The sequence below is a fragment of the Pelodiscus sinensis genome, chromosome 3 (genome assembly GCF_049634645.1).
Source record: "Pelodiscus sinensis isolate JC-2024 chromosome 3, ASM4963464v1, whole genome shotgun sequence".
NCBI lineage: Eukaryota > Metazoa > Chordata > Testudines > Trionychidae > Pelodiscus > Pelodiscus sinensis.
In genome coordinates this window covers 51,376,475-51,392,297 of record NC_134713.1, presented here as the reverse complement: position 1 = coordinate 51,392,297, position 15,823 = coordinate 51,376,475, and the positions used below count along the sequence as shown (strand labels likewise).

Here is a 15,823-nt window from a genome sequence, read left to right as displayed (position 1 = left end):
AAGCAGTTCAAGTTATTAGAAATGTATCTGAAAGTACTAAAAGGATTCAAACACATTGTTTTAGCAGAAAACCTGAGAAATATTATACATTTAACAAACTGTAGAAAAAGTAAATTTCGTGTTTTTCATTTTACTGCAAAATGGAGGAAATAACCATTCAGAAAAGTTGATTCCCCTGAGAATTCTAATTTACATTAAACTATAGACTTCAAACTCCCAGTTCGCTTACCAAGAGGAGCATGGGCAGTTGGTACAGCTGGGACTGGAGGAGGCAGGCCCCCAACCCCACCCACAGCTCCACCCCTTCTGCACCAGTGGGAAGGGAGGAGGTGAAGCAGCACGCCAAGCTCTCCCCAGCCTCCCCAGAGCACCAGGGAGGGAAAGAGAGGTGTGCATGCAGCACAGTTCCTGGAGCACCTGGGAAGGGAAGGAGGTTGCATGGTTTCAGCTTCCCCTACCAGGAGCACGGGGAGGGCAGGCAGGCAAAGGGGGCAGTAACACTCCACCCTCAGAATGCCTGCTGTAGGCGTTCTGGGGGCAACATGTGGGCATGACCATGCCTGGTGGTTTGGGAAGACAAAGCCTTCACCTGCCTACATACCAGACGCTTATGAGGAGGAGCCAACATTATATTCATCTGCTTTTGCAAAGTTTACATTTTCATTTTAAAAGATTATCAAACTTTTTTCTGAATGCAGACATATATTTCTGAATGTGAACCAATGCTCTGCTTTCTTCCTTCATCTGCAGATAGACAAGTATAAACTAATTCTCTGGAAGTCTTGACCTGCCCCTGTCAATATTAATAAGGGAACAACTCTTCAGCCTAATTATCTTTAAATGTCAACTTTGCTAAGTATTTCACTGCTAAGAATTCAGAAATCATATCCAGCTAAATTGTAGTTGGATACAATGAATGGAGGGATGAGACCGAAAAGTCTATTTTTCCTTTAAAATGTGTAAAGTCCATTCCCGTACAGACTTTCTGTAATGGATAGGAGGAGTGCTGACCAGCACCAGGTGACTAAGGGGTTAAACTCAGGTAGCTAGCAAGGGTGTTGGCAAAGGGCCAGAAGAACGAATGGAGATAGAGTGCTGAAATCTGAATTGGATATAGACACCATGCCTGCTTTCTTTGGGTGGTAGAGTTAAATCAGGAGTTGAGAGACACAGTTTAATTGAAACCCAAGCAGGACTACCATGCCTCTAAGGAATTCAGGGCATGGAAGTAGAATGAACCAAGAGAAGGTCGTGAGTAAGTAAAGGGAAAAAGTGAATCTAGTCACAATCGGAGTATTTTATTTATTTTGTGGTTTGGTTTGTACTGCTCAGAGTGATTCTATGCCTCCCCTCCCCAATTACTAAAAGAAGGTAAGGAAGAAAAATAACTCTCTGCTAGATTCTTTGTGCAGCTTTGCCCTACAGACACTATGAGTTGCTGATTACAACTGCTGAGTGCTTACCAACAGCTATCATCCTGATTCCCTCATTTTGCTGCTCCCTGTTCTGGCTGTTCCCTCATTCAGAACAACAGCGAGGAAGGCATAAAGGGCAACTGGAGAAAGAAGTAACATGGATAACAACTGTTGAGTTTTTTCCCTTGGGAGTGGGAAAAAAACCCTGCTGAAATCAACTAACACTATCGTCATCTTTATAAAACAGACCTACAGAACCAAACAGAATAAATATTCTGCAGGTGTTTTAAAATAAACCTATAGAATGCGTTAATCATATCCCTGCTATAAAATTTTATAGGATGGTTCCACAGGCAAGAATGATGTTACTTTGCTGGTGTTTAGAATAACTCATTCATAAAATGAGCTGCATGGCTTTTTTGGAAACTAGTTTATTTGCCAAAAAATGTGGTTTCTGCCAACCTGAAACAATTTATAAATTCGTGTCAAGTTAGCTGAATACTTCAGACAGAACAAAAAAAATATAAAAATGTTTCAACAACACTGAAACAAAAAATGTTTTGTTTCAACCTGATCTGGAACTTTTTTTCAGTTTTGGGCAATTTTAAAAAGCAAAGGACTACATCCACAAAATCACTGTCCTGCATCTTGAGCTGGGGGATATTTGGCTGGCTGAGAGAAGAGAATGTTCCTTTGATGGCAGGGGAGAGGAGGAGAGACAAAAAACTACAGGGAAAAGGGTCAGTATGGTGGCAGACTCACAACCCAGGAATGAGAAGTTTAAAAAGGTCAGCCTGTGCCGGGACCCTTCCCTTCACATAGAGGAGGCTCAGCAGCACCCACCCTCCCTCCTTATTCAGGTGATAAGTATACAGACTGAAACTCTCTTCACCGGGATTCTCTGGTCCGGCAACATCTATGGTCTGGCATGGATGTTACAGGACCAGAGAGTTCTGGTGGAGGGCCAGCAGTAAGGATCCCAGCGGGACTGGCAGAGCAGTGGGCTGCGCACAGGAAGTTGATGGCTGGGCTTCCCAGCATGTGGCAGTGGGGCTGCCCAATGGAGTTGGGAGACCTGGCATGTGGCTACCCTGCAGGGCTGGCAGCCCGGGAGAGCAATGCATGAGGCTGCCCAGGGAGCCCTGATGAGCAGTGCATGATGCTGCTCAGGGAGCCCTGGTGCGCACGGCTGCCCAGAGCCCCTGCATATGATGCTAATGGCTTCCTGGAGCCCCAGCTCTGGGCTGCCCAGCAGACCCATGGAAGTGATGGCTGCCGAACAAGACGGCAGGGCCAGCAGGAGGTGGGGATCCGGCTGGGAGGCCAGTGGCTGGGCCAGGGGGCTAGTGGCAGGGGTCCAAACCATGTCCGAAAAAATCCCTTGTCTAGGATCAGTCATGTCCTGAGTCTGCTGGACCAGAGAGGTCCAAACCATATCAGGTTATTGGCTATCCCTATTACACTGGCCACCTTGATAAGGAGGGCTGGGACCGAATTTTTCCCTTACTACCATATTGGACAGGTGCATACAGGATTGGTTTTTTTTTTTGGAGGGGTGGAGGTTTGTTGTTATTTTTTTGCCTTCCCCAGAGCCAGTTCCGGTGGGCTCGGTTCATGCATGACATGAGAAGCAGAGGCCATATGTCATAACTTACTATTTAAGGGTATAGCAGATGTTCAGTGCAGGTACTCCATAAAAGGTGGCATACAGTAATGCAGTGGTTCCTAACCTTTTCCATACGGTGGACTGACAAACCCATTCACAAACTTTTGCATAGTTTTTTATTCAAATAATGAATATGTGAATATGCAAAAATGATACCAGTCCACCAAAAGCCCTAGCCATCAGAGCCCCCCAATGCCAGCCCTAACCCCTAAACCCCTCCACTATACCCCAGCGCCAGCTACTGACCCCAGAGTCCTTTGCACCCAACGCTCCCAGTTCCAGCCTCTCGCCCTCAGAGTCCCCTAGTGCCAGCCCCCACATTCCAAACATCTCACTGCCAGCCCCCTGTCCCTATGAGCCACCCACCAGACTCCACAGTGCTAGCCTATTTCCAGAGCCCCACTGCACCCAACCCCCCTGAGCCCTCCCCAGTGCCAGCCCCCAGTCCCTAATATTAGCCCCACCCCCAGAGCCAGCTCCCCACCTCAGACACTCCAGTGCCCCCCAGTGTCAGCCCCCCACCTCTTAGGCTCCCCCCTTAGTGCTCCCCACCTCCAGAGCCCCCCCACATTAGCTCCCCCCAGTCCCCACCCAGTTCTTGCCCACCCCCCTCACCTAGTCTTGCACTGCCTCCCAGCCACCAGCTGCTCTAAGGCTGCTGTGCCAGGCTCTGCGTGGCCCTCCTGCCATGCAGCAAAGCGCTCTTCTGTGTCTTGGAAGAAATCCCTCCTCTGCCCAGGGCTGGTTAGCTGAGAGGTGAGGCAGGACACACCTCTCCAAACAGCCATGGTAGGAGCGCTGTACCCCAGACCCAGACCCCAGAGCTGCCACGGCACTGCAGCTTGCCCAGCAGTTGGGAACTGCTGCAATAATGGATAAATGGCTTGGGAAAGGACTTGAGAAGGGTGGTCAGTAATTAAATGAGTTGGGGATTCTTATGATTGGTATGGCAGGGAGCCAACACCCCCATTATGAGAGTCCACCCGACCTGTCCTGTGAGAGGGGGGTTGGTAAGTTCCTAGCAATAGATTTACTGGAAGGACATGGGTTGAAAAGGGGCAGGAGTGCTGGTAAAAACATCCCTCCCCACTAGTTAATTATGGGAGAAAACATCTGTTGGGTAGTACCAGACATTTAATAATAAAGGTTCAGCCTCATTAAACCTGTATCAAATGTCTCCTGTCCTTCTTTCTGTATAGCCAGACAATGCCAGGAGATGGAGGAGCAAAGAGGGGAGCAAGCTTTAGATTTGCCCTCGCTCTCTCTCTCTGGATTAATGACTATTCATCCTCATTATGAATGACTTTATTGTCCTTCACAGGGGCAATTAATAATGATAATAAAGCCACCGAGAGATCAAGAACAACAGTAACTTTGTAGCCTGGTGGTTAGGGCTGTCACTTAAAATATAGTGGACTCAGGTTCATGTGTCTGTTCTGGGTGCTATTTAATTATTCACAGTGGAACAGTTTCAACACTCCCTACTATACCATAACCCAGGGTATGTCTACACTACCCCGCTAGTTCGAACTAGTGGGGGTAATGTAGTCATCCGCAATTGCAAATGAAGCCCGGGATTTGAATTTCCCGGGCTTCATTTGCATGAAGCCGGCCGGCGCCATTTTTAAATGCCGGCTAGTTCGAACCCCGTGCCGCGCGGCTACACGCGGCACGGAGTAGCTAGTCCACGAGGAGTACAGCTAGTTCGGATTAGAAGCCTAATCCGAACTAGCTACTCCGTGCCGCGTGTAGCCGCGCGGCACGGGGTTCGAACTAGCCGGCATTTAAAAATGGCGCCGGCCGGCTTCATGCAAATGAAGCCCGGGAAATTCAAATCCCGGGCTTCATTTGCAATTGCGGATGACTACATTACCCCCACTAGTTCGAACTAGCGGGGTAGTGTAGACATACCTCCAATGATTAGGATGCTTTTCTACAATGTGGTAGAACCAAATTCATGTAGTTTCTACTCCTCAAACAGAGGAAGAATTGAAAATGGGTCTCATACACTACAGAATAGTATCTTGGGGTATGTCTACACTATAACACTAATTCGAACTAACTTAGTTCGAATTAGTTACTTCGAACTAAGCTAATTCGAATTAGCGCATCTAGACTTAAAAACTAGTTCGAATTAGCGTTTTTCTAATTTGAACTAGCATGTCCACACTGAGTGGACCCTGAACCGGAGTTAAGGATGGCCGGAAGCAGTGCCGGCAGGGCATCAGATTAGAACTTAGAGTGTGGAGCTGCTGTCTCAGGCTAGCCAAGGGCTGTGCTTAAAGGGACCCGACCTCCACCCCAGACAGACAGTTCTCAGGGGTTCCCCGCTTGCAAAGCAGTCCTGGCTTGGAGTGCCTTGAGTGCCCACACTCGACACATCACAGCACTTGCCGCAGGCTGCCATCCGGAGGGGGAGTCAATCAAGGGGCTTCAGGAGAGCTTCCACCCTAAGGAGCCCGCAGAGCCAGCCCAGTCCTCCCCATCGGGGGCTCGTACCCCATTCCTCCCTCACCACCTTCCACTTACCCCTCCCTAACCCCCCTTCCTGATGTACAAAATAAAGGACACGTGTGTTCAAAACTAGAAACTCTCTTTATTGAACAGAACTCGGGGAGACTGGGAAAAGGAGGTGGGAGAGGGGAAGAGAGAGCGTGGGAGAGGGGAGGGCAACTAAAATGATCAGTGTTTTGGAACAGGTCCCATATGAAGAGAGGCTACAGAGACTGGGACTTTTCAGCTTAGAAAAGAGGAGACTGAGGAGGGATATGATAGAGGTCTATAAAAGCATGAGTGGTGTAGAGAGGGTGCATAAAGAAAAGTTCTTCATTAGTTCCCATAATAGAAGGACTAAAGGACACCAAATGAAATGAATGGGTAGCAGGCTTCAAATTAACAACAGAAAGTTCTTCTTCACAAAGCAAATAGTCAACCTGTGGAACCTGTTGCTGCAGGAGACTGTGAAGGCTAGAACTAGAACAGAGTTTAAAGAGAAGTGAGATAAAGTCATGGAGGTTGGGTCCATGGAGTGCTATTAGCCAGGGGGTAGAAATGGTCTCTGTTCCTGGCCTCTACTCGTGGAAGGCTGGAGATGGATGGCACGAGACAAATGGTTTGGTCATTGTCTTCGATCCATCCCCTTCAGGGTACCTAGTGTTGGCCACTGTCGACAGACAGGCTACTGGGCTAGATGGACCTTTGGTCTGACCCAGTACAGCTATTCTAAGCTCAGGGCTCAGGGTCGGGGGTCTCAGGGGACCACCTTGATTTTCATGTAAACCTGTTCCTGGGTGGCCAGGCTGGCAGCTATCCTGCCCTAGATGGCCACTTTCCTGTGCCTAGTGTGGAGGTCGTGGATGAGGTCCACGATGTCTGCACTAGACCAGGCGGGCGCCCGCCTCTTGCAGACCTGGGCAGGCTCCCGGGAGCCGCCAGCCTGGTCCCGGGAAGAGGTGGAGGGCTGGGTGGCAGCGGTTGGCTGGCTTGTGCTGTGCCAGGTGCAGGGTCTGCTGGCTGGGTGCTGGCAGGCTTGCACCTGGCACGGGCACCGTAGCCAGCCCATGCTCCTTTAAGGGCTCCGGGGCCAGGAGGGGGGCAGAAGAGTTTCCCTGGTGGTGCCCAGAGTGGCCACCAGGGCAAGCTGGGGAGGGCTAGTCTCCCACTAGTTCGAATTAAGTGGCTACACAGCCCTTAATTCGAACTAGTTAATTCGAACTAGGCATTAGTTCTCGTGGAATGAGGTTTACCTAGTTCGAATTAAGCGCTCCGCTAGTTCAAATTAAGTTCGAACTAGCGGTTTGCTGTGTAGCGCCTATCAAAGTTAATTCAAACTAACGTCTGTTAGTTCGAATTAACTTTGTAGTGTAGACATACCCCTATTCACTGAGCTAAATAAAAGTCATATATCTCACCTGCTCCTCTTTCACCTAGCATTTTATTAATCTAATCATTTTTTGTAAGAGTACCTGAAATCTACATGAAAAATTTCAGATTAGGTCCATACAAAACTTTTCATTTCAAACCCATACCAAATTTTTTCCAACATTTATTTTCAGATTTTTGATTTGCCAAATATTTGTGTTTTCTGTTAAATCGAGGTAGACAAGAAACTTACATAATAGAAACTCAAATAAACTCCACTCTGTATACACAGAAAAAAATTGAGATGTGTGAAGAAGGCGTCAGACCAAGAAGAATCCAAAAATAATATTAAATAAAAGCAAAGGGAAGAAAAGATAAACTCTGAGAAAGATGAGGAGAGAAACATGTATGAGTTCAAGGGGTATTTTGTCTGAGGAAGTATTGAGGGATCAGTATTTTATTTCCAACTTCGCTTAATTTTAATCCATACAGTGCCAGATCCACTGAAGCCAAAGGGGAAAAAACCCTGCTATTAATTAAGAATGATAAAACTTCTTTTTATACACAAAGTCCTGATCTACAATAAAGGGAAAAGTCAACTTAAGATATGCAACTCCAGCCACATTAATTACAAGGCTGGAGTTGAAGTGTCTAAAATCACATGTTTGTACCATCCGCACAGTGGGAGATCGATGGGAGCACATGCTCCAGTCATCTTCCCTTACTCCATATGAGGAGCAGGACTATTGGTCCTGACAGGGGAGCTCTCTTAGTTCAAATTATTGAGTCTTCACTAGACCCACTAATTCGAAACCCAGAAGATCGACTGTGGCAGCATCGATCTTCTCCGTAGTATAGACAAGCCCAAAGAGAAATAATGTCAATACCAGCACTATGGCATGCTAAGGACTAGCATACATTCAATTACATTTTCATGTATCTCTGCACTCCAGATAAGGAAAAGCTATAATAATTATGGTTTTGTATGGAAAGACTTTTACAACTGAAAACACTTAAGGACTAACATATTGAACTTGGATCCTGTTAAAGATATTTAGGGATAAAGTACTGTTTTACTTACCGAGTGTTTCTTATAAGAGGTGTGCTTCCCAGTTTAAAACAAGTTTTCTCATCTCCACAAGATGCCCGTCTCAGAGAAAAACTGTCTGCTAGATCAAAACCTGTGAAATGTGACACACTTATTTAGTCTATTCTTTGTTTAAAGTGATTTTAAAACCTGGGGGAAGTATTGATTTTTAGCATGCTTGGTGCTTTTCTAGTCTCTAGACTAACAGGCTATTTCAAATCCAAGTGCTTTAGGTCACAGAAACTTCCAGTTTGCATTTTCTCATAGGAGGGGATACGAGTATGAAATTCCCTGAACACTTGACTTTTCAACCTCTAAGGAATGCATTGGCTGTTTTCTTTTACCATCTGAACTAATGAGAATAACTATGCTACAGATCTACAGTAAGTCTGAGAAGTAAATGTCAAATCCAGATTTTAACAAGCATGAAAAAAAATCTTGTGTATATAATTTAAACCACAAAATTATAGAAGTAATGTATTATTATTTTAATACAAATATATTTTCTAAAATGATCTTATACAGTTAAAGCCAGCTTCAGTGGGTCCAGGATTTCACACAAGGGTTTTAAATTTTAGATACTCTACCTTCTGTGTTGAAGAAATGACTTACCTGAAACATCAAGATTATTTTTGTAGATTTGTCGAAGATGATGTTCATCTGATCTCATTATAGGGCACACTGCAACTACAAAAGAATACGGTATAACAGTTCCCATCAAACATTAGCAAATAAAAAAAATAAATTAGACATAAAGCTATTTATTATCATGGAAGTGATCACAGAACTGTAAAGCAACATGAACAGAGTTCAATTTTCAAAGTAATTAAATTACTAGTAATATTCCTTCTTGTTTCTTTACATTTAGGATTATGAAATAAACCAAACTACCATATTAAAAACATCTGTAATTGCATTTTAGTGTTCAAAGTATCCCCTAATATTATAATTATAAACAGATAAGATGTAATCATGTTTTAATTAAATTATTTGTGATTAAAGCAAGCACATATTAAATATTCAAGCACTATGGGAAATAATATTAAATTCTTACAACTTTTATTCCCAATCTAGAATACTATAAAACATGCTATAGTATGCTTGTCAGGAGAGATTATGTGTACTGTAAATTTTTTGGGGGGAAATTACAGCAGAGTAATGAAAATACAAAAATAAAAGTTATACACATATGATGGATTAGCCTAGAAATAGTTAAATGTTACCTGCAATGTAAAAATAACTATTTCAAAATATGGATTAACAAGGATATTGTCACATTATATAAACAATGAAGATCTCATTGCTTTTTTCTTTAAAAGATTGTTACAAATTAAGCAGCTCTACATTATAAATTGTTTTATCTATGAATTAATATGTTTCCAGTAAACAAGCACAGTATTCTAATATCTGTAATATGGTACACATGCAGAGGCTAAATCTAGCAGACTGGTTATATTTAACAGCTGAGACAATAATAAAAATAGGATAAATTAGTTTATCAATGTGAGGTATATTAAAAGCTAAGTTTAAAGTAACTGGCCTTTATTATTAGCTTTAAAGTATGAGGATCTATATATATGGACTCCTATATTTCCAAAACCTTAAAATCAATTAAACTTAACCCAACATTTCATCATGTTGCAGTAGCTTCTTCAGAAAAGATACACACACCTTTTCATGAAGAGGATAAAGACTAAGATCAATTTTGTGCATGTTAAAACAGGGCTATATCTTTTTTACTAAACTCATTAAAATAGTCCCTCTAAAGCCTATTGAGACTACTAGAGGCAAAGGAAGCAGGATTTGATTCAGATACTCTGTAGGCATACAATACTGTTGTGAGTTGAAGTACCCAGAAAAGACTGCCAAAGTACTTCTGAAGTTTCAGCAATAGAGGACAAGGGACTTTCCAGTGTGTATGTTCAGTTAAATGATACAAAGAATGAACTAGCACTAAACTAAAACTATATATATATATTTAAAGGATGTCCAAATATGTTAGAGATTGAAAATTGCCTCAGAAAATGGCAACACTTGTAAAATGCTTGCAATATAACACTGACTTTGTATTAAATACAGAAAATTCATTCTTCTACAAAAATCTTAAATTCCATTCAATAACAGTATTACATCTTTATAATTAGCATTATTATTTGAAGTAGCCAATAAATTTATAGATGGAAATATAATTTAGATTAAAAAATTACTACCTCATGAAATGATTAATGAAACCAATGTCATCTTTATTTCAGAAATCTTTAAACACAGAATGTATAAAAGCAGTAATATGCAAGAACCATCAGATTATGTCAAACATTAAGGTAATTTATCTACAATGTAGCCCACAATTAAAAAGCAAGGTAATTTATGGGCAGATCTGTTTCAAAAATACCAACTATTAGACATGTAAGGAGTCATAGATAATAAATGTTCTTCTAAATGTTCTTACAAAAGAACAAGAATAATAGTTCACATTAGAGGCATTTTTTCCAAGGAGACTGCAGAACTATAAGAGTCTTTGTGTTGCCAATGCCATCTCTGTAGCTTATATGTAATCTTTCATCAGACTCCTAGCTGACAATACAACCCCATTCTCAGTTTTATTTATTGTATAGCGAGTTCTCTGTTATCATGCACTTATTGTATTTCCAATGCTCTTGTGGAAATATACACTCTAGAGCGCAGAGGCATGTTCACATTAGATAATTTTTGCCCCTGACAGTCAGATAATGTGCAGGTCAGATTCTGCTCTCATTTATACAAATATACATCTATAACAACTGTGACAGTGAATGGAGTTACCCTGAATTGACACCAACATAATTCCAGTCCATCATCTTAAACTCACATTAGGGCTACTTGACAGAGGATCAGGGAGTTGCACCTGGCTCTCTCTGGCCCCTCTCCACTAAGTCCAAGTGAAGAATCAAGCCCTAATTTCTCTTCTATTTGCTGACTGAAGCTGTTCCTGAGATGCCTAAGACCATGTCATGCACTGTGAGTGTATTTTTGTCAATGGCACAACAGACATGGCAGGACACACAGTATACTAAGACCACATAAATGCTCCTTTGCTGGCTGTATTCTGTAAACCCACAAAAACTGAAAGAAGTAGAGCAACTCTTTTAACTTGTGCTAAAAATGACCCCATCACCTCAACAGTACATTTTTCTAGAGAGCTGAACCAAGAAATTAGCATGTTAAGACCAACAGCTTTCCATACATATTATTTTTCATACAAGGAGTTGACTTCCCTGAGTTTTATAGACTGATACAATGTCTGTTTCACAGCTATGTTTTATAGTGAGGAAGAAAGGCCCAGCATGATTTTTAACTATTGCTGACAACCCAGCTCCTATATACTCCACTCAAACTAAACAGTTTAGAAAGCGACATTAGACAAGGGGACTACATAAAGAGAATGATCAGAAAAATAAGAGAGTTCTTAACATTCATCAAGGGTATAAAAACGATGTCCTGATTCACTCTTACTTACATGACACCAGAATAAAAGTAACAGGCTACGTCTTTACTGCGAGTTCTTCTGGCAGAAAATACGCTAATGATGGACTCATTAGCATAAGCTGCAATCTCATTAACATATTTTCTGCCATTTCTTTTTGTATAAGGGTTTTTTGCACAAAAAGAAATAGTGTGGATAGGGTTTTTTTTGCGCAAAAAAAACATTTTGCACAAGATCCTTATGCCTCTCTGGGACAGGCATAAGGATCTTGCACAAAACAGGGTTTTTGCACACAAAAAACCCAACCCTGTTCACACTGCTTCTTTTTGCGCAAGAAACCCCTTGCGCAAAAAGAAACGGCAGAAAACATGCTAATGAGATTGCAACGTATGCTAATGAGTCCCTCATTAGCATATTTTCTGCTGGAAGAACTCGCAGTGAAGATGTAGTCGCAGAGTGGAGCATTGTTTTGTGTCTAGTGTAGCTCCATTATTTCCATTACAAGTAAATGATAGTGGCACATCTGCCCTGAAAAGAACACTGAAAATGTAACATACAGCAATTAATAAGGATATTCATCCTCAGAATGGGTGTACAACTTAAAATTATAGAAATGCCTGACTTCTTCTAATAGAATTGTATTGATTTAGAAGACTAAACTCATTTAACTCTACAAATACTATATGTATATAGACTAATAATCTCACATATGAATCATACCCAATACCTGAAGCTTCAAAGCAAGTCTAAGATAAATTAACTTTCTAAAGAGATATAGTACAAACTTCAAACCCCAGTAATTTATAAGGCTGCTTCTACTTTACAAGCTACAGGTATTATTCCCTAACTCGCATACATGTATGAGCAGTAGCTTAATGAGAGCTAGTGTAATTCTGAATCTTAGAACATGAGCCTCTACCACATGAGCTAAAAGCCAACTGGTGAGCTATTAGGTGAGGCTGTAAACCAGACTCATTCTTCTCTATGTAAGTGGTCTCAGTTTCACTAGATGGGACAGTATACCACACACAGTAAGTGTGTGGATTATGCTAACATGTGTACAAATAGTAGCACAGCCATGACAGCACAGGCATTGGCAGTACCAGGAGCAGCATGACTTAATTTCAGAAGGATTTGTACTTGGCAAGGCTAAACCAGGCCACACTTGCCACTCTCTGTACTACCATGCCTACACTGTTTATATCTACATTAGCACACTGCAACCTCAGTGTAAAGAAGTCACGCTATCTGTGCTTTTAGTGGGCGCCTGTCACCCATTTTATTGCACCCCTCAGATAGCCCGGCACCCCTTAACATAGTCCCGGCCCCCGGCCCTTCAGTCCCAGAGCCTCTCTAGTCCCAGGCTTGGCACCAAACAGCACGGCCCCAACGAAGCGCCTTGCCCCACTGGGCAGAGTAGGGGAGTTCGGGCCCGCGCTCCCTCTGAACTCCGGCCCAGGGCCCTTAAGACAGGGACTACGTGTCCCTGCCTAGCGGATGGGGGTAGTGCCCCTAAACACACCCGTTCACGGGCTCCACAACCCTGCCCTGGGCCACTTCCTACTCGGTCCCTCCCAGGGACCAGTCCCCTCCAAGGGTCTTTGCCTCACCCTCGCTCCCTGGGGTCCACATCCCCCAGTCCTCCGCTCCTCTCCCCTCAAACCCTGTGCCGGACGTGGTTTTAAACCCCGCGCCGGCCTGGCTCTCTGGCGCCATCACGCCTGCGACGCCCGGCAGCCCTCCTCCCCCTGTGACGTCACCCCTCCGCACCGCACTAGCCCCTCCCCCCGGGGCATTCTCCGGCGGCGCCCCTTTCTCCCCACGTCCCGTGATGCCGGACCCTAGGCCCGTGCTCCGCCCTAGGGTCCTTGCGGTGGGCCTCCTATTCACCCCCCAGGGAGTCCTCCGGTCCTCGCTCCGGCACCCCCGAGTGCGGGGCGGGAGCGCCCCGTCACACTCAGTACTCCAGGTTTCCTAATTCAGGAACACTTGTAGTACAGACCCTGGCAGCAAAGGTGCCACTTATGGGGCCATAGGGGGGACATAGTAGTCCCTCCCCGCCGAAGTTTGCACCTCTATATTTCATACTTGAGGGCTGCTTAAATCTACATGCCGTAGCTCCAGATGCAGTTCTTAAATGCAACAAAGTTTGAGATGCTTGCAGCTTTGCCCTTGGGCCAGGAAGTTTGCTATAAAAAGAGGGAGGTAGGTGATTAAGAATAATGATTGGACATTCAAGTAATTGAAGGGTCGTTAGCACATCATGAAAACATTGCCAGGTATTTAAAAGATGGGGGGGAAGAGTAGCAGTGTTGCGCTGCTGGGATTGCATTTGGACTAGTACTGTTAAATTTGAAAAAAGGGTAAATATTGAGGTGACAAAATTTCCAAATTGTACAAAATTACTCAAAATAATTAAGCCCACAGCTGACTGCAAAGAGTTACAAAGGGATCTCACAAAACTGGGTGACTGGGCAACATGAAGGCAGATGGAATTCAGTGTTGGTAAGTGCTAAATAATTCACATGGAAAAATATAATTCCAACTATACATAAAAAAGTATGGGGTCTAAATTCTTTTTTGAGCAGTAAAAGCTATCTTGGAATCATTGTGGATAGTTCCCTGAAAACATCTGCTCAACATGCAGTGAAGTCTAAATTAAAAAAAAACCTAGCAGAATATTGAAAATCATTAGGAAAGGAAGAGATAAAACAGAAAATATCATATTGCCTCTATATAAAGTCATAGTATACCCACATCTTGAATACTGTATGAAGATTTGGTCACCCCATCTAAAAAAAAGATATGCTGGATTTGGAAAAGGTACAGAAAGGGCAACAGAAATGATCAGGTGTAAGGAACATCTTCCATATGAAACAAAAAACAGGACTATGTAGCACTTTAAAGACTAACAAGATGGTTTATTAGGTGATGAGCTTTCGTGGGCCAGACCCACTTCCTCAGATCAAATAGTGGAAGAAAAATGTCACAACCATATACAGGCAGTCCCCGGGTTACGTACAAGATAGGGACTGTATGTTTGTTCTTAAGTTGAATCTGTATGGGTATGTCTACACTACCCCGCTAGTTCGAACTAGCGGGGTAATGTATGCATACCGAACTTGCTAATGAAGCCCGGGATTTGAATTTCCCGGGCTTCATTAGCATAAAGCCGGCGCCGCCATTTTTAAAAGCCGGCTAGTGCGAACCCCGTGCCACGCGGCTACACGCGGCACGGGCTAGATAGTTCGAACTACGTAGCCATTCCACGAGGAGTACAGATAGTTCCACGAGGAGTACAGATAGTTCGGAATGGCTACGTAGAAACTTCAGGATCTCTACCAAGCATTTATAAACCTCAACTACCCACCCGGAGAAATAAAAAAGCAGAGTTTGCAGATATCTACAACACTAAAAACAAATTATGTTAAAAGATTCCTTTCCTTTCTTATCTTAAGTTATTAACGTCTATGTAATGTAATCATGCAAATGTCACGAGCTAGGCCTTTTGTTCCAGTATTCAAAATCAGCCTACAAGCTTTTAACCCACCTGAAATTTTGGCACTACCCCACATAGCAGTGGTCTGCAACTTTTTCAAACCAAAGAGCCAAACTACATCAAAATTCAGAACAAGTGGTCAACAAAGAGCTGTATAAGAATGCTTATTTGCATGACTGAAAATATACAATGTAATATTATTGATAACTGACATGATGATTAATACTAGCATAAATTAAACATTGTACTTACACACTTTATTTAATGGGACTTCTGCTGCTGCATCTTTTTGCACAGTTCTTTGAAGTCTACAGCTCTAGCCCCCAGAGCCACCACGAAGTACCCCAGCCCTAGTCCCCTGAGCTGCTGCTATGTGGCAGGTGGTTGTACATCTGAAGCCGGCTGTTCACGGCAGCTCCGGGGGCCAGGGCTGGGGTACTTCACAGTGGCTCTGGGGGCTGGAGTTGCAAACTTCAAAGACCTGTGTGAAAAGATGCAAGTACACCCTGGCCCCCTGAGCCACCGCACAGCAGCTGGCTTCACCCACAGGGCCACTGCAAACAGATAGCTTCAGCTCCAGCAGGCACTGGCCACGTGCCTGGGGAATACCAGCATGTGGTCGTGGCTTGGCAGTGTGCCACAGCCCAGCATCCAGCGTTTCATGGCCTACTATCTGTCCACGGACTGGCAGTTGGGAACTACTAGTCTACAAAATCATGAATGGTGTGGAAAAATAGAATAAGGAAATGTTATTTACTCCCTCACTAACATACCACAAGAAACACACCCAATCACATCTATAGGCATCAGCTTTAAAACAAATTATTTCTTC

At 43.5% G+C, this 15,823-nt stretch overlaps 1 protein-coding gene across 11 annotated transcripts in view; it reads right to left on the bottom strand.

The window, feature by feature from the left end:
- The window catches only part of COL19A1 (collagen type XIX alpha 1 chain), a 372,523-nt gene that overhangs the window by 349,284 nt on the left and 7,416 nt on the right, over positions 1 to 15,823 (bottom strand). For all 11 annotated transcript variants that reach the window (XM_006127229.4, XM_014575574.3, XM_014575570.3 and 8 more), the window contains exons 3-4: positions 8,642 to 8,716; positions 8,024 to 8,123 (exon numbers count right to left, since the gene is read on the bottom strand). In XM_006127229.4, coding sequence (XP_006127291.2) covers positions 8,024 to 8,123; positions 8,642 to 8,716 — 175 coding nt within the window. The remainder of the gene's footprint in view (positions 1 to 8,023; positions 8,124 to 8,641; positions 8,717 to 15,823) is intronic.